This window comes from Tamandua tetradactyla, chromosome 6, assembly GCF_023851605.1.
Source record: "Tamandua tetradactyla isolate mTamTet1 chromosome 6, mTamTet1.pri, whole genome shotgun sequence".
Classification (NCBI taxonomy): Eukaryota; Metazoa; Chordata; class Mammalia; order Pilosa; family Myrmecophagidae; genus Tamandua; species Tamandua tetradactyla.
In genome coordinates, this window is record NC_135332.1 from 131,588,743 (window position 1) to 131,615,034 (window position 26,292).

Below are 26,292 nucleotides of genomic sequence, written 5' to 3' on the forward strand. Positions count from 1 at the left end.
TTCATCCAGTGCTATTTATGAATATGGTAAAACTCTGAAGGGAAAAATGTTGGATACAGGGGTTAATTTCCTAGTGCTTCTTTACTCTCAGGGATCTTAGCCTGGCTTCCTTCATAGCCTCAAACTCCAATTTACTGTCTCTCCATCCCAAGGAGACTGCGACAAGTTCTGCTAGCTTTTCTGCATCATAGTAGTACCTCTACCTCAAATATCAATCAAAACTGGCAAATTCCTCAAGATCATCTAGTTTATAGGCATACCTTTCTTTTTACTTAATTTTTCACAAGGATTTTTACATCTCAGGTCCTGTTTCTCCTGACAGCACTCTGATACCTTTAAGCATGCATGCACGCACACACGTACGCTAGTATATCTGACTTTTCTTTATTTCAGTGGAAGATTGGTTTGCTGTGAGATATGCTATCAAAGCAAAAATATTTACGCTTCTAAGACACTCAACCACTTTTTCTATCTGCTCATAAGAAGGAAAGACATTTTAAAGTATGTCCTGTAATTAAAATTCCAGTAATATAATTGTTTAGGACATAATATTTTTTCTGAATTATCTCTAAGCTATTTGGGGAACCAAATAATAGGAATAATAGTAGAGATGATTGTCCAGAATCTGATATTTTGTATGTCCATTTGGATTATTTTTCTGTAAGTAAATTCCTACATATTCTTACAATATACTCATCTTCCAATTTTATGATCAATCATACCTCTGTAAGTTCCTTTATAGCTTTTCACATTTATCTTTGCATTTTCCTTCTTGATTGAGGTTAAGGTCCTTAAAAATTCAGGTGTTTCTCAATGCATTCTTTTCTCAATTAATTTATGAAATCATAGGCCATTGCACTTATTCTTAAAGTATCCCATTATTAAGTATTATTTTGTCAGTTGTGCAGCTATTTTTATGTATGGTACATCTTTTCCTTAGTCTTTCTAATTAAACTTGTAGCAATTCACACATACATGTGTATTTTTAAAATTTGTATATATTAAGAAATGGTAAAAATATTTTGGAAAAATAATGCATTGATGTACAATTAGATTGGTTTTTCTATTATTTGTTCAAATATTCATTGACTTTTTCCTCAAAATATGGGAAAAGCAGGAAACATGGCTCATTTTTCTATCCTCTCTTTAATTTTTGATGTAAAGAAAAGAACCAAAATTAATAGTGTTCCATTTTTACCTATTCATCAATTAGTGAATGAAAGTCATGTTAAGACAGTTAGAAAAAACTGTCCACATTTCGGATAGTGATTTGAATGCATTTTCCCAACTTTTCCGATGTTTTTACCTCACACACATTACTACATTTCTTTGTTCTAAATTTTCTATGCAATTTCCCAAGTCCCATTGTTTGCCTTTGTACACAGCTGTTAGTTATCATATTCTTTATCACAGAACTTCCCAAAACTTACTGGCTTTAAGCAATGATCAGTTATTATTTTTCATGGATTCTTTTGGGTCGGGAATTTGTGGGAAGGTTGGCTGCAGGGTACCTCCTTGAGAATTCTCATGAGTTTGTAATTAAATGTAGGCTGGGTCTGCGGTCGTCTGCAGGTTATACTGAGACTGGACAATCTACTTGCAAAATGGCTCATTCATATAACTTCCACATTGGTGCTAGCTATTGATGGAGAGCTTATTTCATCTCCACCTCAGCTTCTCCATATTACCTGGGCTTCTGTAAAACATGGGGACCCAGCTCTAAATATGAATGTCTTGAAAAGGAGAAAGAAGGGCAAAAGAGGATGGGGAGGGGTGCAGGGAGAGTGAGGGGGAGGGAGCACACTCACAAGCTCCAGGAAGAGGTTGTATTATTTTATGATCTAGTCTCAGAAGTCACATAGCATCACTTCCACAATGTTCTATTTATTAGAAAGATGTCACTAAGCATGGCCTACATTCATTGAGGGAGAAATTAGAGTCCATGTCTCAAAGGACAAGTGACAAGGAATTTGCTGACATACTTGAAAAGCACCACCATGTGTGCCTTAGTTAAACTCAAATTGTGATTTATTCAATTATGAAAACTGGGATGATAAAATTTATGCAGTTTCCACTGTGCTGTGGATATATTTCTACTGAATTAATTTTTGTAAGTTACTGAATATATAACTAAGTTCTTTATAATATTTTTATATATTTCTCAGAAGTCTTAATAACCTTACTGAAAGCATTTCATAACATTTTGATTAGAAAGAACTGCTGCCTACAATTACTCAGAAAACCAATTATTTCACATCAAAAATTAAAAAAGGAAAATGGATAAAATAGTGTCTGCTAAGCTAGATTCTATACTTGGAGAAATGTATTCTGCATATAACACCATGGAAATAAAATGTAAATCTAAAAAGATAAGAGAATGTGCTATTTGAAAAGTCATCAAAATTAAAATATCATTAAAGAACACTGAACTGAATACTAAACTCTCCCAACTTATTAATAAAATACTTGTGATGGAACAGAAAAAATGTGAGACATCACTGGCAAAAAACCTAAAACCTATAGCTGTCAACTTGGTGCGGACATATGAGAGAGATCTTCCTTATAGGGAAGTCAAATGGAGGCAGCCTCCTTAACGCTCCTTGTGCAAGAAAGTAGGTTTGTTCTCTATAATTTTTGAATATGACCACATGAGAGAAAGTGAGATAAACAGTCAATATCCTTTCATTTTAAGAACCCCCCCAAATTAATGAAAATAATTCAACAGAATGGCCCTTTAGAAGCATAGGTTGAAAACAGCAACAGAACATTCGTAAAACATTTCAAATGAAAAACACAGGCAAAAACATCTGCCTTTGTGTATTAAAAAAAGCATGCAAATAAATGCATCAGCAAAATTATATTTTTATTTATCAAATTTGCAAAGGTGAAAAATGAGGTGTTACTGGCATTAATACTGGATGAGCAGTTTTGAATGGATGAATGTGTGCCCTGCGCAGCCATCCTACCTGAGTCCAAGTCCCAGATCACTATCTACAAACTCTGACCTTGAACATATTTCTTAACCCTTTCTATTTCAGTTTCCTCAACTAAAAAGTGAGATAATAACAGAATCCACATCACAGAGCTGATGTGAGAGGTCAAAGAGAATTCATCTATGGTACCTAACAGTGTTTGAAATCCTGTATATACTATTACTATTATGGTATCAATTATTATTTGGCATTACAAGGGCAAGCGAGGCATGCATTTCTGACAAATAACCTAGTTTCTCAGTCAAATATGTTACTTGGTCAAATATGTATGTTACTTGGTCAAATATGTATGATAATCTATTCTAAAGAAATGACTAACAATTATATGCAAATATATCATTACAGTATATCTATTATCTAAAACTGGAAATAACCTTAAATTTGGCAACCAGACTACCTTAAATTATGTTCTATCATATGACAGAACATTATATGTTCACTAGACTGTATTGAAAGATGATTTACTGTCATGGAGAAATGCTTTTTAAATAATATACAATATAGTAACAATTATATGTATAGCCATTTTGTCAAGAAAATCACTCCCTCAGAAACGGAAATAAAGGAAAAGTTGATCAGTTAAAACAAAACAAACAAAAAGCACTTTGTTTTTAAGCATGGGTATTTGCCACTGATTTAATATGTAATCATGAAAAAGCATTTAATATATCATAGAAACATAGGTTGAAAAGTGGTTCTTTCTGTGGTACTGTCTTGGATGAGTGAACATACTGGAAATAAATGAATCTCAGTTTTTTCTTTATTTAATATTCTAATAAATTTCATTTAATAACAAAATTAAGATGTTCAGAAGACTGTAAAACAATGACTCTCTAGTTTACATGCTACTATTGTCCCAATAAATTGCTTCTGTCTCTTTTTAACTGCTCAGATTATATATCACTATTATTTTATACATACAATATATATTCTTTTCTTTAAACAAAATAGTTCTTTTCGTCAATGATCTATCCTCAAGGATTTTTTTTCTTTCTTCCTGTAGAACATGGCCTAGAAAATCCTTTAGTGTTGTTAAATGAATGGTAAATCTCATTTTTTATTCATGATGGTTTTTCCCTATTTCACCTAAACTCTTGAAAGATGTTTGTGCTGGTTTGAAAGGATGCATGTTCCCTAGAAAAGCCATGTTTTAATCTAAATCCCATTTCATATAGGCAGAATAATCCCTATTCAATACTGCATGTTTGAAACTGTGATCAGATCATCTCCCTGGAAATGTGATTTAATCATGAGTAGTTGTTAAGCTGGATTAGGTGATGACATGTCTCCACCCATTTGGGTGGGTCTTGATAAGCTGCTGGAGTCTTATAAAAGAGAAAACATTTTAGAGAATGAAAGAGATTCAGAGAGTGCAGGGCAGAATGACATAGCCATGAGAAGCAGAGTCCATCAGCCAGCAGCCTTTGGAGATAAAGAACGAAAATGCCTCCCAGGGAGCTTCATGAAACAGAAAGCCAGGAGAAGAAGTTAGCAAATGACACTGTGTTCACCATGTGCCCTTCCAGATGAGAGAGGAACCCTGACTGTGTTCACCATGTGCTTTTCCAGATGAGAGAGAAACTCTGACTGTGTTTACCATGTGCCCTTCCACTTGAGAGAGAAACCCTGAACTTCATTAGCCTTCTTGAACCAGGTATCTTTCCCTGGATGCCTTTGATTGGATGTTTCTATAGACTTGTTTTAATTGGGACATTTTCTCGGCCTTAGAACTGTAAACTAGCAACTTATTAAATTCCCCTTTTTAAAAGCCATTCCATTCCTGGTATATTGCATTCTGGCAGCTAATAAACTAGAACAATAGCTTTGCTGGGTAATTCTAGGTTGAGAGTTATTTTATTTTAGCATTTAAAAATATAATTCCATTGTCTTCTGGCCTCCCCTGTTGTTTTGGAGAAGTTTCTTTTTTAATCATAAGTGATGTGCGTTTTCCATCTCTCAGTTTTGAAAATTTTCTCTGTCTTCTGTTGTTACTTTTAAGAGTCTATATTTTGTTTCATTTTTTAAAAAATGTATGCTGCTTCAAATATTGGGTTACTCTGTCTGTAAATTTGTAGCTTTTATTTTTAGATAATTATCAACTAGTATACTTTTGTTCTATTTTCCTTTTTTTAATGATTTTTACAGCATTTCTTATTCTGTGTACTACAATTTGTGGATTCATTTAGATCTGTCTTCTTGACCATTAATTATTTCTTTAGCTAATACTAGCCTATTTAAGACACCAATTATATCTAATCCTTACTTTTATACCTTTAAGGCTCTATTTCTCACCCTTCTTGGACTTTTTTTCATTCTCATGTTTCCAACCTTTCCTTTTAAAGACATTTTACCTTAATATTCTATATTCTTTAATACATAAGTATATGAAATCCTTGGAGCTTAATCTTCTTTGTAGTTGACTCAGGATGTTCTACTTCCTTCTGTGTTTAGTAATCATTCATTGTCAATTTTTAATTGCATGACAGTGATCATTGAAAAGTCTGGCATCTTAAATTCACTACACCTTCCTCTAGAGAGGATACATATTTATCTGTACTGGGAGTCGTAGGGGGTGGCAGGTGTGTGACGGGGGGAGTAGAGGGTTACTACAAATCTAGGATCATTTTTAACATATTCCAATTATCCAGCAGCTTCATTTTCAAGTTCCTCACCTAGTCCATGACATAAGGTATGGACCTTTTATAAATGCTCACCTCTCTCTAGTTTCAGATCATTGTTTTCCTGATATATTAAATGTAATCCCAAAATAGTCAATAATAGTCATGCTTAATCTATTATCTAGCTATTTACTAGGAGGAGGACTCTTCAGAGAATCAAGACTTCTAGAAGGAATTTCAAGAGCATTCTTTAAAAATCTCTATCATGGTAAATTTCATAGCTTATATTACAAATAATTATTTCACATTTCTATCCTAGATTGTAAACTTCTATTTTTCTTAAGACAATATAGATATTAGTATTTTTTCCTTTGGATTTTATATATTGTCTAGTCTTTTCCTTGTTTCAATACTTTATGAAATATAGGTTTCTTTCATATTGGCCATGGTGGTATGCGCAAAAATATTTATTGAAGTACGAGCACATGAAAAAAAAACAATTATATCAGGGTACTACCATAACATTGTATTATTCATAATAGTAAATGTTTACTCCAAAATGTGCTTCTATATTATGTTAATATCAGCTCACCAGGAATTATCTCTCAGGGCACAAATTGTTTATCAAGCAAATATCATTTATATAGGAATATTTTAAAACCACAAATAAAATTTAATACTGAAAAGAACAGGCCATTAGAATATTTAAAATAATATGTAAATTTCTTCCATTCTCTTTTAGCAATTTGTGTAGCAGAAGTGAAGAACAGTGGATGGGTTTTAATTTTTAGTTCTTAAATTTTAATTTTAAATTAATTTTAGTTGGGAATAAACTGCATTTTTTCTGTCTAGTTATTTATAAGAAATTCTTTATTTTTACGATGCCTTCATTTATAGTTCTAATTTTATTAATTATGCAATGAATGCAATGACTCCTTTTGAACTGAATACTACTGTCTTGTTTTAGAATAGGGCATTTTTGCTACTGTGACTTTGCTTATTTCTTTTGATTTAATTTTTCCATTCTTCCTTCCTTTGTAGGAATTTATAATTCTGAAATGGAATCTATCTATTCAGTCTTGTCAATTTTTCTACTCTTCCCTCCTTCGGGGAATTTATAATTCTTAAACTGAATTTATCTGTTCAGTCCCCTGTATCTATCCTTAGCTTTCATATCATTTTCATCCCTTCATCTTTTCTGGTAATATGATCAAGTTTTTTTTTCCACATGACTAATTCCATGTTTACAGTAAGAACAGGTTTACTTTTCCTGTTCCATAGAAAATCTTTATTGGATATTCTGAGTTATTTCCAATATTGATGTTCTGGTTCACTGGATAAAATATTTTCAGCAATAGGCTTTTCTCCTGAGTCTTCAAATAGATGTTCCCTTCCCTATAATCTTAATATCCTTTCGTGGTATCATTTTATTGTTACTAACAGGTAACCTTGGGCAAGCTGCCCAATTCTCTGTGCCTCAATTTCCTTGCAATATGGAAGTAATCACTGTGTCTACTTTATAAGTAATAAATGAGGAAAGTGAACAAAACTAATTTAGAAATGTGCCTGGGACACACTAAATGCCCAATTAAATGTAGCTCCTAATATTATTTTTATTGCCTTTTCTTAAACATCTTTGAATGTGACTGACATTAACCAGCAGAGATGGGTTTTTTAATTACCTCTTGTATCCCATACTTTTCTCTAGAGTGCTGGTAAAATACCTTTCTCAGTTGAAACCTGGGGCGCAAACTTAGGTCAATTTACATTGTTTAGGACATAAGCATCTAGTATAGCCTTGCCTAATAGAGGTAAAACCTGCTATGCCCATTGTCTTGTTCTTTGATGCATTAGTCAATGGTAAAAACACAATCTCCATTAAGGATTGCAACGACTACTCTGCTGCTTGCCCGAGATGTAATCAACTAACCGTGAGGAGGGGAGCTGAGTAACTCTTGATTTCGACTGAAGAAGAGAGTTACAAATTAAATATGAGAAAAATTAGCTAGTAAGAATTTTTGCGCGTTTAACCTGTAAAAAATTTGCTAAAACAGTAGTACGCTGGCTTTTACCATATGTTTGTAATTCTGCACTCACATACACTCAAAATACCCAAAACAACAATAAAAACAAAAAACAAAGGACACAAAATTTAGGTATGTTTTTATTGGCTCTGATATTTTAGGCAATAAAACTGTCAAATTATTACTTTAAACCAACTGGATTTTTAAAAAAATTAAAGACATTCATTGTCTATATTGATAGACAAATAGCTAAATTTGAAATTTTCACCTCATTTTGTATTATTGATTGCATCTAAATTTAAGAACAACCTATATAAAGATGGATGAGAAGGAACATTCTTACACAGATTATTAAAGGAGAGGAACAACTGAAGCTAAGTAATCACCAATAGGGTAAAATCTGTATTAAGGTGAATGATGGTTAAGTAACTTACCCATAGGTTCAGATGTGTCTGATGTTGACATGGTATTCCATTTTACCTTCCAACATATGGTGTGGCAGACACTGACTGGCTGCTCATCAAATCCCTGTCTTTCCCCAGCCTTTCTTGTTATTGAGTGTGGCCAAAGGATTGAATTCTAGTTCTGCTGCTGTCACACGTTACTTGAATGGTATATAATGTAGGTCTGGAGCATATAAACCTTCCACTGTTATACATCTGGTACAAATACACCTTCCATAAGCAAACCCTCTCTCAGGTCTCCTATCTGCTGTTGGATATTGATGCCTGAGGCAATTCTGGAAGTCAAGTATTTTTCTGATGGCCAAGGCTCCATTATTCTGGGCCTCTCTGACTGACAAAGTGCAGAAGAAACTCTACATTATATGCACATTTTAATATTCATATACTTTATTAATACTGATACAAATAAATAATTTTGTGAGGGTAATTCTACTAATTCATAGGCTACACTATAATTGCACAGTTGGATATAAAAATGAATAACCAAATACAGATGGCATGGTAAGTACAAGAAACTAAGCAACGGAAAGATTTTTTTAAAGTCAACATAATTAAACTTTAGGTCACCAGTCTAGTGAAATGAAATACACTCAGTGAAATGATGTGTAATTCAGGAAGGAGGGGAATAAGTCATGTTTTTAAAACTCAAACAGAAAATAAACTTCTATCATAGTTTTAAAAGCTAAATTGCCTTGCAAGAGCTCCCACGATTTGGTAAAACATGATAAGGCAAGAACTAGAAAAGACAGAATTAATGTTTGGGGAACTTAAAATCTCAGTAAGTACTTTAAGGATAGGTTTTAAGGATAAATTAAGGTCTCTGAACCTTCCATCATTTCAAGTCTTTTCGTTGTCTTCAAAAGGCAGAAGACAGATTTATTTAGACTTTATCCAACAGACTGTGACACTGACAGCTAAGGCCTCTTGGTAAATATCTGGCTGGCATCTAATTCTTCCAGTGCTCAAAGATCAAAGTCCAAACCCAGTGGGCCTCTGAGAAATATTATATAGCAATGACAGTGGCCCAATGATGAGAAAAGGATGAGAGGGGGCAGGAGACTAGCCTAAGACTGAGTTTACTTTTAAGCAGGTATCCTCTGTATTAGTCAATCAGTGACAAAGATCTCTACAAAAGCTAACTCTTCACAGTTCCCATAAATTGTGTCCATTGACTCAAGTATCACAGTATGAGGATACTACGTATACTCAAGGAATGAAGGGGCTTGGATGTGGTACTTGATTGTTTTATACTTAGTGGTATAATAAGATGTAGGGGTTTTGATATTGCAAATAAAATTCTGATTATAATTTCTCTTCCCTTAGTTTTTGCACAGCCTGCCACAAGAGACTTAACGCTCCCTGATCAATTCCTTACTTTAGGTAATGAACTTTCTGACATAAACAGAAACATTGCAATGCATTCTTTTTCTTAATAGAACTGCAACTATATGATAAAATAGGACATGTCTCCAGATGCTTTTCTACCAAAAATTTTATATATCAACTTAATAGGTAAGCTTCTCACTTGGAGAGTATTAATTTGAAATCTTATTATTGTAGTAGAAACTTTTCTAGTTAGAAAGAATCTTTGTAATAAGTTTGTGTTGACACTGATAGTGTCACTTAAACTTGATATGATAGCCAAACAAACAATACAGTGATGCTCAAAATAAATCCTAGCATTTCACTGGAGTTAAATTTTCCAACTCACATTCAGGCAAAGTACATTTTCCAAAAAAGAATCATGATAACCATTTTCTGTTGTGAAATACTATGCATATATTTTGCTTATCCACTCCAGGAAAAAACAAATTCTTGCCAAAAAGGGCATTATTTTCATTAGGGGTGTGTGTATGTGTATATGCATGCCCACACTTCTGTTTGTTCATATACTGATTTAGTTATCTATAACTACTGTGTTATTCACTTATTGGTTTTAAACTTGGGTTTTTGATAGGTATCATAAATATCAGCAAAATGATAGGAGAGTGGATAACAATGAATTAAGGGTTATTGGCATACTAAGACACTGTTTATCTCCTTTGAGGTAGACAGAATTCAAATTGCCTTCATTAGCCGAGCAATATGCTGTGGAAAATGAGCTGGGTACTTATCAACAGGATCTTTCATTTGCATTTTTGCTAAATAACCAAGCTGCTGTTTTCTAGTTGCTCAAGAGCTGAGACTATGAGAGAAAGAAAACATTCAGGTAAGTAAGCCAGGGGGACATTCAAGGACTAAATTAAATTAAAAAAAAGAAAAGTTTATCAGTGATGTCAGAATTGTGTAATGTGTATTTCTAATACAAAAATAACAGTATGACACATAGTTAGGATATAGGATGTACAAATGCATAAATTCTCCCCATATTTACCAGTACCACAAGCAAAGCTAGAGGCTATTCTCTTGATAAATGATCAATACTTCAGCCTGACACTACTCTGGGTGCCCTGCTGTTACAGATTAAGAATTTGAATTTCAATTAAGCAGTAAATCATTATCACATCATATCTTCAACTGTCAATTAACGTCTCTAATGCAATTCTGAAGCACCATTATTCTGCAGAGTCATTTCTTTTTGTAAGTTAGGATTTAAGGGATGATTATGATTACAGAATCATTATACAGATAATTCTTTTTTTCCCCAGGTATATTCGAGCAGACAGAGGGAAATATCTGAAATCTCTAAGCTGTGGTCCAGCTGCCTTGATCTCTGATGATGACCCTATAGCCTTTATCTTGTGCCCTGTAATTGCAAAAACTTTGTGACTGACTTTCACTTGTACTCATTTTATCTGGTTTTTCAACTTTAGAGTCTTGTGATCACTAAAGACAGTCTCTAACGTCTATGAAGGGTCTTGGGTCAGCCCAGAAGTAACCCACCTCAAGTCTAAATTTATTTTGATAACTGAAACTGAATCTACCCAAAATCAGCCTGCCTGACATGTGCAGTCACTGAAACTTTAACCTATAAATCACTTACACCTCATTATAATACAAAAATTCATGCCCATGATAATATTAAGGCTGACATTTTCTCACATACATTCTTTGACTAAGCTTGTAATCAATCTGCCCATGCTCAATGATTAGACCACCTCTAATTATACCATCTGGGGCCACTGTGCTCATTATCCTAAACCTTGCCCATATTTTGATACTATAAAGCTATCAGGATTACAGCAGTTAGGGGAGAAATATTTGGGGGCAATATGTGTCTGAGTGCCTGCTTCATACCTAGCAATAAACTCTTCCTCTCTTTGAAACCTAGGGGTCTCAGGAATTGGTCATTTGAATGCATTGGGCAAAGAATCTACCGCCTTTGTCCAGTAACAATTTAGCTCACTCAAAAGACAAAATATTCTTATTGGACTAGTAAAGACATCTTATTTCTCCAAATATTAAATAACTTCTGGTTCAAATTTTTAATAATATGCCTTTGCTCAAAGAATACCATGCTTCCATAGTAAAGTTCAGGCAATAAAATGTGTTGATACATACTTTCTGTCAATACTTCATTGACTTGACTATAAACCTTTAGATTATGTATTATATTTCCATTTTTCCTACATATGCATTCATTGGAAAATTTCTAAATCATAAAAACACATTCGCATTCATAACATTGAGTACAAACATTCTCATTTTCTATGTTGTCCTTGCCTCATAAATGTTTTCTTAAAACACTTTATTTTCAAAAAGTAATGGTTGATGTCAAAAAGTTAGCTAATAACATATATACCTAAAAGATTGTGCATCTTTCTTTATTGAGGACCTTAATTTTTAAAAGAAAATACAGGCAATTTGATAGGCACCATCTCCTTCATAGAGGATTTTAAAACAATTTTAAATGTATGAAGCCACATGCCAAATTACCACAATTTCAGAGTTGCAGATATGAAATGGCCCTAACAATTAGAGACATTATTGAAATAAAATATAATTTACTGTGTTCAAAATTTTAGAAGAAAGTTTTTCCACTGGGAGCAAATGTTGCCTTTCACAGATCAGTAGAATTCTACCATTATAATATTGCTCTTCTCAATCACATTTTACCCATTATCTAAAATAATATTTAACAACCTATCTGGAGACTTCTGAGCTACTTCATTAGAATACTTGCATGACTGATTAAAATAAAATAAAGACATTTATTTTAAATGATTTATGCACTGAACTGTTATGTGCTAACTACCATGTGCCAGATATTTCACTAGATGCTCAGGCATAGAGAAGGTAAGACAAGAGTGTTGCCAGCCCTGTAAGACAAGCTACACGAGAGAGAAAAAAAAAAAGACATGCAAAGGACAAGTTGGAGGCTTTCTGAGCTTCAGCCAAGATATAAACCATAGGTTTTTCTGACTCACAAGTTTCGTCTTTCCATTCCACTATCCTAAAATCTCCCAACATATCTGCTATTTCTTTCAGACTAGTTTTTAAAATGAACTTATATTTAATATTTCAGCATACACACCTCAGTAACAATTAGAAGATGATCTTGTTTAATCCTAAACATTTTATTTTCTTTTGGAAAATGTGAGTACTTATTTTTTCTTTCTCTGAAACTGATGTTAAGTTTTAACTAAACTTAATCCTTTCTATCCATAAAATGTTTGAAACTGGGTGTCCTAAAAATGCAAAGCTATCACATTAACCCAGCTAACTAAACCTTCAAATGAATTTAACAAAGCTTAATTTGACAACTGGGCTTAACAAATCAAGGAGGAATTACGAGTTTTAATTGGCTGCTTAGTTGTCATTAAAACAATGCAAACTTGTATTTTTAACAACAAGTTAAAACTGTTGACAAGGAAGAAATATATGAAGTCCTGGTAAAAATTGGGGAGATGGCAGCTTAGGACCCTTGTAACGTCAAGATCCTACAAGTCTGTGAAATGTTTTTAAACACAGAATTGAAATGCAGATTGTTATCTAGTAAGAGACATGTCTCTGATATCAAATAGCTATTCTTTCATTCACTGGATTTTTACTTTTGCATTATATTTATATATCAGGACAGTTATAAAAATTAGAAAATGTATGGATGTGTTGAGATAGAGTTGCAGGAAAACGGTTCTTGAGAAAAATAAATTATGATGTACAAAGGTAACCAATGATAAAAGCAGATTAGGTTGGGAGGTCAAAGCAAGAGACTGTAAAAGGAAATGAATGAGAGAAGAAAGAGAAGGGGGCAAAAATTTATAGACTGAAAAGGTGATAACAGAAAAGGAAACAAAACAGAAAGACTATAAGTCACATCACAAAAACTAATCAGGGTTAAGTTTCCAGTGGAAACCCTGATATAAGGTTGATCTATGCCCCGTGACCTAAATGCTAATAAGAAATCTTCTAAGTGACATTTTATAGAAAACAAAATTCAAGAGTATTTAAAGGATACATTGTAAAGCTCTAACCTTTAATCAAAAGAACACATGAAAAAAATATGTTATCTAATACCCATAGACATACTTATTCTAAATGATTATGAAAAGTCTCATATAGTACTTCATAATTATAAAAGCAAGTTTAAAATCACTACCTTAAGTTTATAAATTAAGTCAATTGGGCATTCTAAAAATAAACATAAAAAGAGGAATATTACATTGAAAATATGTACTTACCATCATGATTAGGATTTCCTAATGTCCATGGTTCATCTGAGTCAAAATGAGTATCTCCCCCAATTCCTGGTCCAGGGAAATAGGCATGTGCCAAAAACCCTCCTTCTCCGTCAAAGGGAGAACTGTCTCCGTGAAAACCAGATGCAAAAATTATGGTTATATCCACATCGCGTTTGCCATTTTCTAATTCACTGTAGGGAACTTCTTCAAATGTTAGAGGAGTTACATTCTGCCACACATCAAAGGCACGGCGAATAGCTTTACGGGTTTCAGAGTCTCCTACTTTTGGAGTCACGTTCTTTATACTGAAATTTTTTAAAAAAGAGGATAATGAGTATGGCTTTGATACATGTAATATGATTTACTACAAATTTTGATAGATTCACTTCAATAAAATATTAGGGAAAATAACCTAACATTAAATAGGAAAGAAAGTAATTCATTTATCATATTATTATAGTTAGATTTTACTAAGTTTTGATCATTTCATTCTCAGAAATGAATAGAAATTCCACTACCAAGATAATAAATCCTTCCGAAAAATGTTTAACAGTGGGGTCAATCGAGCCACCTTGCCTGCAGGACCACAAAAGGAGGCACCTTTGCCAAATGATCAGAAAAGTGCAGCAGTCTTTAGCTGAAATAAAAATTTCAGTTTCTTTGTAATTATAATTACTTTGAGAGGCAAACTATTCTGTGTGCACAAGCCACTTTCAAACAATCTTTATATATATATATATACACACACACACACACACACATACATGTTTTAATTCTGAACAATTTAGCAGACAGCTATTTCTTAATTTTTAAAAACAAGATCAGTTAATTACAATTTCTGATGTTCTACTGTTTTCTTATTACATAGTTAAGGCTTTCTAGCTGAAATAAAATACTGTTGGTGAATAGTTGTTTAATAGAAACATTTAACAATTATATAAGTTTAAAGAAGAAACGTGGACATTATGTATTTTAGTTTATTAGGACTGATACTAATGATTAATGGATACAAGAAATATACTGTTCTCAACTCATTTAACACCAATCGCATACTTCTCTTTTAAGTTTTTTTCCCACTGTCTTTCTAAATAAAAAATAAATGAAACAAAATCTATATAATTTTATATTGTGGTAGTAGAAATTCATATTATCCTTTTGTAAAGCAATGAGCATATTCCATGACAGTCATAAAAAAGTTTCGGTTTCTTTCAACCAATAGTCTTATCACCCTTGAATTGGTACTCAGGAAACAACTGTGGTTCAGAAAAGATGATATAACATTCAGGTAAATATTTATTGTAATGCAATAATAAAGAGTATTGGAAAGCAATTTATGATAGTGGAGTAATAAGTAAATTGTGCTATCTCTAATGTACGTCATGATATTAATAGGACTCAAAATAGTTTGTCTTTTTCAAAATTAGAAGAAAAAGATTTAAGATGTACTGTCCAGTGGAAAAAATCAATATACAGATACTATTAACTGCAAGTATGATAATTTTGAATGTTGGTTGGGAATTACACTAAAATAATAACAATGGCATATATTAAACATTTACTATGAGCCAGGCAAGCACTTCATAATACCTTATTTAATACACTGAATAATCCAGTGAGATGGATGTTTCTACCTATTTTATGAGGAAATTGACACTAAAAGAATTCAGAAAAAAGCTTCTAACTAGCAAAATTGCAACCCAATCATTCTGACACAAGAATTCAAATTCTAGACCATACTATACATCTAAAACAAAATTGTTATTAATTTAAACAAATTGCTTGAGCTACTGTATGGAAAATACACTAAAGTAGATAAGAGTTGAAGCAGTGAGATTTGTTAGGATTTACTGAAAAATCAAGTAAAAAATGATGATGATCTGGACCAGCCTGGTACCAGTGGAGACATTGAAGAGTGGTCAGATTTGCATATATTTTGAGCACAATAAATGTGGAGTACTATTTGAATTTGATAACACATCCCTGTATTTTTCAAAGTTACACACAGATTACCTTCCAAAACATGCTTAATCAAAGTATATGTGATGTCATTAATAAATAAATGAAAACTGAGTATGCTTTCAAATCAAAGCTAGAATTCTAAAGTAGGTGAAGACAAAAAAAACATTTGAAATTGGGAGATGTATTTTGTATTTACTAAGAACTGAAATAATAAAGGGCAAAGAGAGATCATATAAAAATAAAAGTAAAATAAGCCTGTCAACCTGAATAATTAAAATAAATGATGCAGAAAAGATTAATATATATCAGCTTAACACAAGTGTTGTGCTATAAAACGGAGGGTAATGTTGAAATTTGTTATGTGTATCTTACTATAATAAAACAAAAAGGGGCTCAAGTTTGAAAAACTTAAAGCTCATTTAAATTCAAAATGTTTTTACTTTGCTTCTCTTTATGTATAATAAAGTGAATAAATTTTTCATTTTAATAAGACAACCGATTCATTTTTTGCAGTCTCTATCAGGTTACTTCATAACAACATGTCACTAATTTTTAAAACTTTCATTCTGGTAAATTTCGGACTTGTAACTTAAAATCATGATAGATGTTATTTTTAATAACCATGCCTATACAGTTCTATTTAACAAAATTGATGAAGCAGAAACTTCTAGATATCTTCATTCAGCATGATCACTGGTACTGTGGAAAAGGTATCCTAACAGATTCATTAGCTAACTATAAAGTCAGAATTCTCTAGTTTTAACATCATTGGGACCATTTCAACTGATTTAATAAAAATTCCACATATTACTAAGTAGAGTATTTCCCTTTCAATTTTTGTTCAAGTGATAAATCTTTTTCAAAGTTGTATCGCTGTTTTATCTGAAAGTAAGGAAAAAAAGTATTTTGGTATCTAGACTTGCATGTTAAAAATCAAAAGAAGCTTGGACTCAGCTTTTAATTTAAGTTCTCATAAGTCATATGTTAAGTTTACTACACTCTTTCTAGTGAATTTTAAAAATTGTATTTGACAGTTAAAAGGAACAGAAAATTCTGAGGGAGAGAGAACTTTACTAATAATAAGAACGTTGCTGAAGTTCATGTTTGTGTGATTCTTTTATTAATGGTACTATAGGAATTAATCTAACTTCATTAGTTTTGTAAAATAGATTAATGTGCAAACATAAAAATATAAAACATTTGTGTATTTGCATACAAGTTATGGGAAATGTGAAACGGGCCATTGCAATATGTTTTATCCCTTTCAAATCAACAAAACTCAATTTTTTTGAGAGACAGAGTAAATATTATACAATGCCTGTCATTATTTTATTCTGGATGCTGGAATTACATAATATTCTTAGGTCAAAACTGTTTTGGGATAGACAAGAAAAGTACACTTCAGTCAATTCAGTAAACAAAATTAGTTTTACAGTAAAGCTTACCCAGTTTTCGATGCCATAGTATTAACAAATGGAATTTACTACAAGTAGGAAAGGAGACAAAATCAAAGAATATAGTAAAAACGTAAACATATTTAAATTATGAGCATATCCAAAATGCATTACAAAGCTCTATCTGGAGAAAACTAAATAGAAATATTTACTTTCACTTATATGATTTCTGTACTGTGGATGTAGTTTCACAATAGATTCTTCTTTCTTTTTAGTTATGAGAAATGGTCACGGAATAGTGATTGAATACAGAGCCTCTCAGGAAAACTTACATTAAATATTTGACTATTACCCAATATGCTAGCTTTCCAGACAGAGTAGATATTTTTGGGGTCTTATTTAAATAGGGCCCATTTCTCAAATCATTACATTTTGAGACATGATTCTTTTTGAAGTTGAAAGGATCAGCAAGTTCAGTGAACTCTCTGAATTCTGGGAGATCGATGAAAAACACTTCTGAGGATGAATTGATTATTACTGATTATTACTTAGCAACTTCTAAGTTTCCATGCTCTGCATTCACTACTGGTTGCATTGCAAGCTCTAAAGTATACCATTAAATAGGAATAATCACATTCACAATGTTGCAGCTTCCTTGCTACTGTCCATTAATAGAACTTTCCTTTTAACTCAAACAGAAGCCTATGCTCATTTTGTATTAATTTCTCACTGCCACTTCTTCCCAACCCTAGTAACCTGTATTCTATTTTCTGTCTCTGAGTTTGCATATTCTCTGATATTTTCTTTGTGGTTACCATGGGGCTTAAATTAAAAGTCCTAAATCTATAACATAAGTTACTTTGGATCAACTTAACTTCAATAGCATATGTAAACAATGTTCCAACACTTCCCTGTCCTCCCAACTTTCTGCAGTTCTTGTCACAAATTATATATTTGCATGAGTCCAAAACCATTGATTTATCATAATGGTTTATGCATTTGTCTTTTAGATCCCATAAGATTTAAGAAGTGGACATATAAATAAAAAATATAATAGTCTGGTATTTATGTTTACCCATGGTATTATTTTGACCAGAGATCTTTAGTTCTTCACGTGGCTTCAGTCAATTGTCTAGGGTCCTTTCCTTTCAACCTGCATAACTCACTTTAGCATTTCTTGTAAGGATAGTCTAGTGGTGACAAAGTCCCTCAGGTTTTCTTTATCTGGGAATGTGTTAATCCCTCTGTGCTGGTTTGAATCTGTGGTGGACCCCAGAAAAGTCATACCCTTTGATCCTCATTCAATATTGTTAAGTGGGAGCATTTTGATTGTTTCCATGAAGATGTGACCCACCCAATTGTGGGTGGTAACTTTTGATTAGATGATTTCCATGGAGGTGTGTCTCCACCCACTGAAGGTAGAGTTGCTTGCTGGAATCCTTTAAAAGAGGAAACATTTTGGAGAGAGTCTCTTTTTTGGTAGAGCCAAGTGAAAGCCAGCAGATGCTGCCATGTTCGCCATGTGCCCTTCCAGCTGAGAGAGAAACGTTGAACACCGCTGGCCTTCTTGAACCAAGGTATCTTTGCTGGTTTGAAAGGAAGTATGCCCCCTAAGAAAAGCCATGTTTTAATATAAATCCCATTTCATAAAGGTAGAATAACCTCTATTCAAAACTATATGTTTGAAACTGTAATCAGATCATCACCCTGGATGATGTGATTTAGTCAAGAATCGTTCTTAAACTGGATTAGGGGATGACATGTCTCCATCCATTTGAGTGGGGTCCTATAAAAGAGGAAACATTTTGGAGAAAGAGATTCAGAGAGAGCAACACTACGAAGCAGAGAGTCCACGAGCTAGCAACCTTTGGAGATGAAGAAGGAAAACCAGAAGCCAGGAGAGAAAACTAGCAGATGACAATGCCATATTTGCCATGTGCCCTTCCAGCTGAGAGAGAAGCCCTGTGTTTGCCATGTGCCGTCTTACTTGAGAGAGAAACCCTGAACTTCATCGACCTTCTTGAACCAAGGTATCTTTCCCTGGATGCCTTTGATTGGACATTTCCACAGACTTGTTTTAATTGGGACATTTTCTTGGTCTTAGAACTATAAACTAGCAACTCATTAAATTCCCCTTGTTAACAGCCATCCTGTTTCTGGTGTATTGCATTCCAGCAGCTAGCAAACTAGAACAGCATCTTTCCCTGGATGCCTTAAATTGGACATGTCTATAGACTTGTTTTATTGGGATATTTTCTCAGCCTTAGAACTGTGAACTAGCAACTCATTAAATTCCCCTTGTTAAAAGCTGTTCCATTTCTGGTATATTGCATTCCAACAGCTAGCAAACTAGAACACCCTCCCTCAGTCTTGGACTGCCCCCAGAAGGACAGTTGCGCTGTATATAAAATTATTGGTTGACAAATTTTTGCTGTTAGCACTTTAAATATGTCTTTCCTTTGCCTTCTTGTCTCTATGGTTTCTGAGAGAAACTGACACACTCTTAAAGAGCCTCCTTTATACTTAACACAATGCTTCTCTCATGGTTTTTGTAATTCTCTATTTTTGGCATGCAACAGCTTGATTATTACACGGCATGGTATGGGTCTGAGTAAAACATGTTTGAAATTCACTGAGCATAATAGATGTGTATATTCATGTCCTTCATTAAATCTGGGAAGTTGTCAGCCACTATTTCTTTGAATATTCTCTCTGCTCATTTGTGTTAGTTAGATTCAGTTGTCAACTTGGCCAGGTGAGCATACCTAATCTTGTTGCTGCGGACATAAGCCAACGGTACGTGAACCTCATCTGTTACCAATTACATCTGCAGTCGGCTAGGAGGCATGTCTGCTGCAATGAGTGACGTTTGACTTAATTGGCTGGTGCTTAAATGAGAGAACGCAACGTAGCACAGCCTAGCAGCTCGGCATTCCTTATCTCAGCACTTGCAGCTCAGCCCAGGCCTTTGGAGATGCAGAAAGAAGTCACCCTGGGGAAAGTTGTTGGAACCCAGGGGCCTGGAGAGAAGACCAGCAGAGACCATCCTGCGCCTTCCACGTAAGAAAGAACCTCAGTGGAAAGTTAGCTGCCTTTCCTCTGAAGAACCAACAAAATAAATCCCCTTTTATTAAAAGCCAATCCGTCTCTGGTGTGTTGCATTCCGGCAGCTAGCAAACCAGAACACCATTATTTTTATCTCCTTCTGGGATTCCCAAAGTGTATCTATGAGTACAATTGACAGTCTTCCACCCACAGGTTCCTTGGGCTCTGTGGTTCACTTTTCTTCATTCTTTTCTCTTTCTACTCCTCAAACTGAATGAATTCAATTTCTTATTTTCAAGTTCACTGATTATTTCTTCTGCCATCCCTGATCAGGTGTTGAACCCTTCTAGGGAATTTTAAATTTCTGTTGCTGTGGTCCCCAGCTCTTTTTGATTCTTTTTCATAATTTTCACCTCTCTATTGATAATCTCTTTATATTCATCTATCGCTTTCCTAATTTCCTTTAACTATTTGTCCATAACTTCCTTTAGCTCTTTGAGCATATTTAGGATCACTTTTAAGTCTTTATCTGGAATGTCTCTGGTATGATCATCATTAGTGATGACTTTTAACGTTTTAATCTTCTCCTTTGCCTAAGCCATCGCTTCTTGCTTCTTTGCATGTTTTGCAATCTTTTGTTGAATATAGATATTTTCATATTTTCATATGCTATCATTGGAATTTAAACTGAGGTGTCTGTTCTTTATGCTAGCATCTAGCTAGTGTTATGATAGAACTTTCCTTGAATGCAAGGAACTTACAGAAAAAAAGAAAGAAAGAAAGAAAAGGAAAGATGGAAAAAAACCTTTCCCAGTCTTTTCAGATAGACCTGTGTGTGTTCTGTCTTTCAGAGCTTGCCCATTCAGTGAGTTTATAGAATAACTCAGGGCCAAAGTTTAGGACCCATCCTAGTCCTTGTTGCACATGCATCTTGTCTTGGGCATGCATATTTGTCCCCAGTATTTCCCCCATTGAAATGGTTCCAAATGTTACTTCTTCCCTAGGAAACAGTTTACTCATGGTACTTTTCTGTATGCCCTACAGCCAGCAATATCTTGCCCCAGGCAGTGTGACTTCATGACTCTCTCAGAGTGTTCTGCAGCAGAGCTCTGTCAGCTACCCTCTACATACAAGGCAAGTTCTGGGACAGTGAGGCCTCCTGGACACCATCAGGCAATCTGGGGGGACATACATGCTCCAGTATGTCCAAGATGGTTATTTTGCTCCCTCTTGAACCTGGTCCAGGGATCGTCACTGGGAGTAGGGGCCAGCACTGTGCCAAGCCTGTGAGGGGTTGGGGAGAGGCCAGCTAGTACACCATGAGATCTTACTGCTTTTAAGAGGCCTTTTTCTTGATTTAGTGTTAGCCTGTTACTGTAATTCTTTAACTGTTTTCTGCAGCTTTGAGAAAGATGTTTCTTCCAGCTCTTGCTGGCTGTTCAAATTTTCTGTGGGGGAGCAGATCTTAAACTGTCTCACTCCACCACCTTGAACAGGACAGGCTTGAATATATTGAGTTTTTCATTTAATCTTTAAGTAGTCAAAAAGGGATATTAACAAAAAGAATGAGAACTCTAAAATTCTCTGTTTTATTCATGTGATTTGATATAGATTGATACTGACATCCTATACTTATTCCAAAGTACCTATCCCTTTCCTTGCTCTTTGGTCTATCCAGCAACTTTTAACCCTCAGGGTTTCAGCTGAAAGGCTGGTTATTTAGGGAGACTAAATAACCTAGTTATTGGTTTCCCAAAGTTGGTTAGTTTTATATTTTTATTATGTCTTGCTCCTTCCCTTTCATAACAGGGATCATGGTTATATGAGTTCTCAGCTTCCCCCGATCACAATAAATTCCATGAGAAAAGCCTGAGTCCTTATGTTTTACTTATGGCTGTACCCTAAAGCCTGGCACTGATCTTTGTTCATAGTGGGACTCAATAAGCAGTTGTTCAATTGGTAAATGAGCAAACACGACCATCTCCATTAACAGTAATTATCACTCTAGGTTGGAAGAAAGTTGATTTGAAGACACAACAGTAAAGGACAACTACTTAACATTATTGCCAAAAAGAAAAAAAGTAAAATGGTTAGACTGAAACTAAAAATTAATTAATAGATTCAAAGACACTTTGTTTAAATAAGAAACATTTAAATACCATTTGATTATTCTTAGAATATAAATAATTGTCAAAAATATAATGTATTAGAATACATATAGCTCATCTCAAAATCCTCAGAATATTTTCATCCATTCAATGAGTTCAAAAAATTAGTTTATCAAGTGTTTCAAAGAATTTCTACAATTCTCACAAATGAACAATTTGTTATCTTCTCTATCAAACAGTTTTAAGTTCCTTATTTAAAATTATATCACTCTGGGTTAGCATGTAGTCAATGTTCAGAAGACGTCAAACAAATGTAAAAATAATAATGAAAAAATGGGGTAAAAAGAAAATTCATCATTAATTGCAACATACCTGTATGTGATGTGCTTGTGCTGCCACTTCTGTCCTGTTAATGCATACCGCTTTCGACGAATATTAAATTTGGAACTACCTCTTGTCTGGTCAGGTACACCACATCGAGGCTTCTTCATCCAGCTGCAAAAAGCAGAATTTTCCAGTTATTTACGAACACTCTAAATCATTAATTTCAAAAGAAATCAATTAATTAATCTAAGACAGTGATGATAAAAAAGGGAAAATATAAAGTAAGAAGAAAACTCAGTTTCTTGCAAATTGAGCTAAACTGACAGGATTTTTTATTTCTGAATGACCCTGATCTATTACTTTACTACTTAGATACTTCAGTATCTTTCTAATTCATTTTGAGCTCACTGTCGATTGAGGAACCCTAAAGCTTCTAACTGGAATCTGCTGCTAGCAAAATCTGTGACCCTGGGCAAGTCATTATTTCTTAACTTCATTCATACATTCAGGCTGTTTAATATAAATAGTCACTAACGTTTCTTCCAGCTTTTACATGTAACAATTATTTTCATCTACTCTCTTCCAACTTACACAGAACTGAATTGTTTGTTCAAATAACATTTGCATTTCACTAATTTTTTCTTCTTTCCACTTTGATCATTACTCCAATTTCCAAGTAGCAGTCATTAGCCTGGGATCTTTAATAATAACTAAATTCAACGCTTAAGAACTGTTTTCTTTTCTGAATATGAAGTTAGGCTTCACAAGAATAAACTTTAACATATTTACATTGGGAAAATTACTGCTGTAATTTATTAATTTTAAGACATTTATACAGATATCATTATCTAAATTTTTTCTAGGTCTCAAATGACCATTGTCACATTTCCTCTCTAAACTTGCATTTGTCCTAGGAAAAAGAATTTCATGAGCAGTTTTTCTTTAGTGCCTCATAAAATGGTTTCCTGTTCATTACCTCCTTAATTTAACAATTACAAAGCTAATGCAGAATACTCACGGTGCTACATGATTCAGAGAGTGGAAATGAGAAAAAAAAAAAAGGAGTCAATTTCAGCTGTATATCACCAATTAGGTAATAATTCTATACTCTTTAAATGGAAAAGGATTTAATATAGAGATGACTAACAACATTCGATTTGTAAAGATGAATGAAACTGGTTATACTGCATGAATAAATAATCTGCTTTTAAGAATACAAGAATAACCTCATGCAAACAATTAAATAATAACTTTTATTTCCTTTAGAATGATGACACTCTTCCAGTAATCATTAAGAGGTTTTTTTCTGCTTTTTTTCTGCTCCCAGTAATAATGTAGCCATTGTAGTTATCAGACTTCACAAATTCCACTGAGTTTAAATGCATTCTAGAGTTAATCCAGGAAATTACCTTTTCCCTTTATTAAAGTCTTCGAATAACATGGGACTACTTGCAAACGCTTACTCCTAAGAAGCTACCAGACCTAATGAACTGAACTCTCTGGAGTTCAGACTGTAGACCTCTTATTCTAACTAATACTCCTTGGGCATTCTTAAATCCACAAAATTTGAGACCATTTCCCTAGGCTGTAAAACACAGGGGCAGTACCTTGTAGAATTCCTGACATATAAGAGATATTCAATGAATAGTCAATGAAAACATGGATAGGGACACTTTGTATTTATTTTAGTGAAAAAAAAAGACTGTGTTGGTAAGATTTAGATACAGATTTAACTGTTACATATTAAACATTAATGATGTGCCCATGATGATTTAGGTTGCATATATAACATTAATTATATTCTCAACTCCCCAAAATTATAATATTCCTGAAACAGATACTTATCCGTACTCATTTTACTGAAAGTACTGGGAAAAGAAACAATATATAATTATGAAACAAGAACAAAATCCATATTTCAGCTAAAGATAATATTAAGGAAAATATTAAATGGGTAGTAGAATAAAAATTGGCAAAACGTAATCAGCTAATAATTTGGACAAAAACTATTTTCAGAAGAGTGTACATTCTCTACAACAACTTAAAGTACACCGAATACTAAAAGATAAAGGGCTCAAAACTTGAAAACTGTTTAAATTTATTAATGTAAGTTTTCATTTTAAGTTATGCATATGTTGGTTGCATTGTATCTCAGATCTCAGTGGTGTATGTACAGCTTCCAAAAGACTATTTTTAAGGATATTTGATTCTTCTGCTAAAAGATACCTCTACTGAATTGCTTATTTCTTAGGCTTTTTTCCATTTCATATTTTTTCCTTATGTTCCAATTATTCATTGATTTGCTCATTCAATCACTGACTCATTCATCGTATAATTTCGTGAGATTTTACAACATGCTAAGAGTTTTGAAAGTGTGTATCAAGAGATGAATGAGGTAAAAGCCCTTTCCTTGCTGAGCTTACATTTTGTAGATAAGATATGCAGGATAAAAAATACAATAAAATAGGATAAGTACTGCCACATCTCCATCTAGATATCCTGTCATCATCTCTAAAGTTACATATATTAAATGCAAAAATTATAATTTTCCTACCCTTAATTTGCATCAATTTTTGGGCTGCCTTATCTCAGTGGAAAGCCTTCCAATGCCCGAGCCAGAAATTTAGGTATCACTCTCCCCTTCACTCTCCCCACATACAATCAATCATAACATAATTTCTTCCACCAGCAAAATTTGTCTTGTATCTCCCACTCTCACCACTGCCTTCCTTGCCACTTCTAAAGATAAATCTTCACAAAGCACAGATGTGACTTTTGCTGTTCTAGGTATGAAATGCTTCCCCAGAAAAACTGATTCGGACCTATTTGGTGAAGGTGTGTTTCCCTCTACTCCCTCCAATTCCCTCAGATTTCTGAAGAGCCTAACCTCTTCGCCTTTGTATTCAGTGATCTCTGCTCTAGAATACCTCTTCTTCCTTGCTCACCTTAAGACTGCCCATCATCCTTAAAGATTCAAGTCACAAATGGACAACTTACTATTTCAATACAGCACATATCGTATTGTGAATTGTGATCTGTAGGTGTCCGTCGCTCTCTTCCACTGGTTAGTGAGACTAGAGAGCCCACACAGAGCTAATGCCCAATGAAGTCGCCAATAAGTAACATGAGCAAATGAACAAAGTGTGCTGGTCTTTTTGAAGATACAAAACTCATCTATTATCCTCCATGTATTTTGTAATTTTTTTTTACTCAGTGCCTTGAACAAATGCTTATTACATGGACACCGTGCGGATATTTAGTCATGAAATAGATGACAAGTATTAAAAAAAGCACATAAGAACAGGTGTAATCAAATATGATTTAATGCAAAGGTTCAGCACCCTTACTTACAGTTGGCAAAACTGAGAACACTATATGCTTAACTTCCCTAATATCCAGATAATCTAGGGAAGTGATATTAGCATGTATTATCTTAACAAAATATATAAAATTTCAAATATAAAAACAAAGCACATCATAACACTGAATATGACACATAGTATTTAAGCTAAATCTCTTGTATGAATCTAGACTTTTAAAATAACTTTTAATCTTATAAGCAATCAGGTTTTTTCTCATAAATTAAGGGTGATCAATATCGTCTAATACTCATTTTAAAATTGTCATATTAATGCTTTTAGTCAGGTAAAGTCTGGCAGCGAGACTTATTTCTAGTTGTCATGAGAATAACATGTTTACCGTGCAACAAAATGTTAGAGGGATTTACATATCAATATGATAA

At 33.6% G+C, this 26,292-nt stretch overlaps 1 protein-coding gene across 1 annotated transcript in view; it reads right to left on the reverse strand.

Annotated features, from left to right (window-relative positions):
* The window catches only part of MMP16 (matrix metallopeptidase 16), a 255,756-nt gene that overhangs the window by 103,478 nt on the left and 125,986 nt on the right, over positions 1-26,292 (reverse strand). Inside the window, exons 3-4 of the mRNA XM_077167161.1 lie at positions 22,599-22,721; positions 13,721-14,025 (exon numbers count right to left, since the gene is read on the reverse strand). Coding sequence (XP_077023276.1) covers positions 13,721-14,025; positions 22,599-22,721 — 428 coding nt within the window. The remainder of the gene's footprint in view (positions 1-13,720; positions 14,026-22,598; positions 22,722-26,292) is intronic.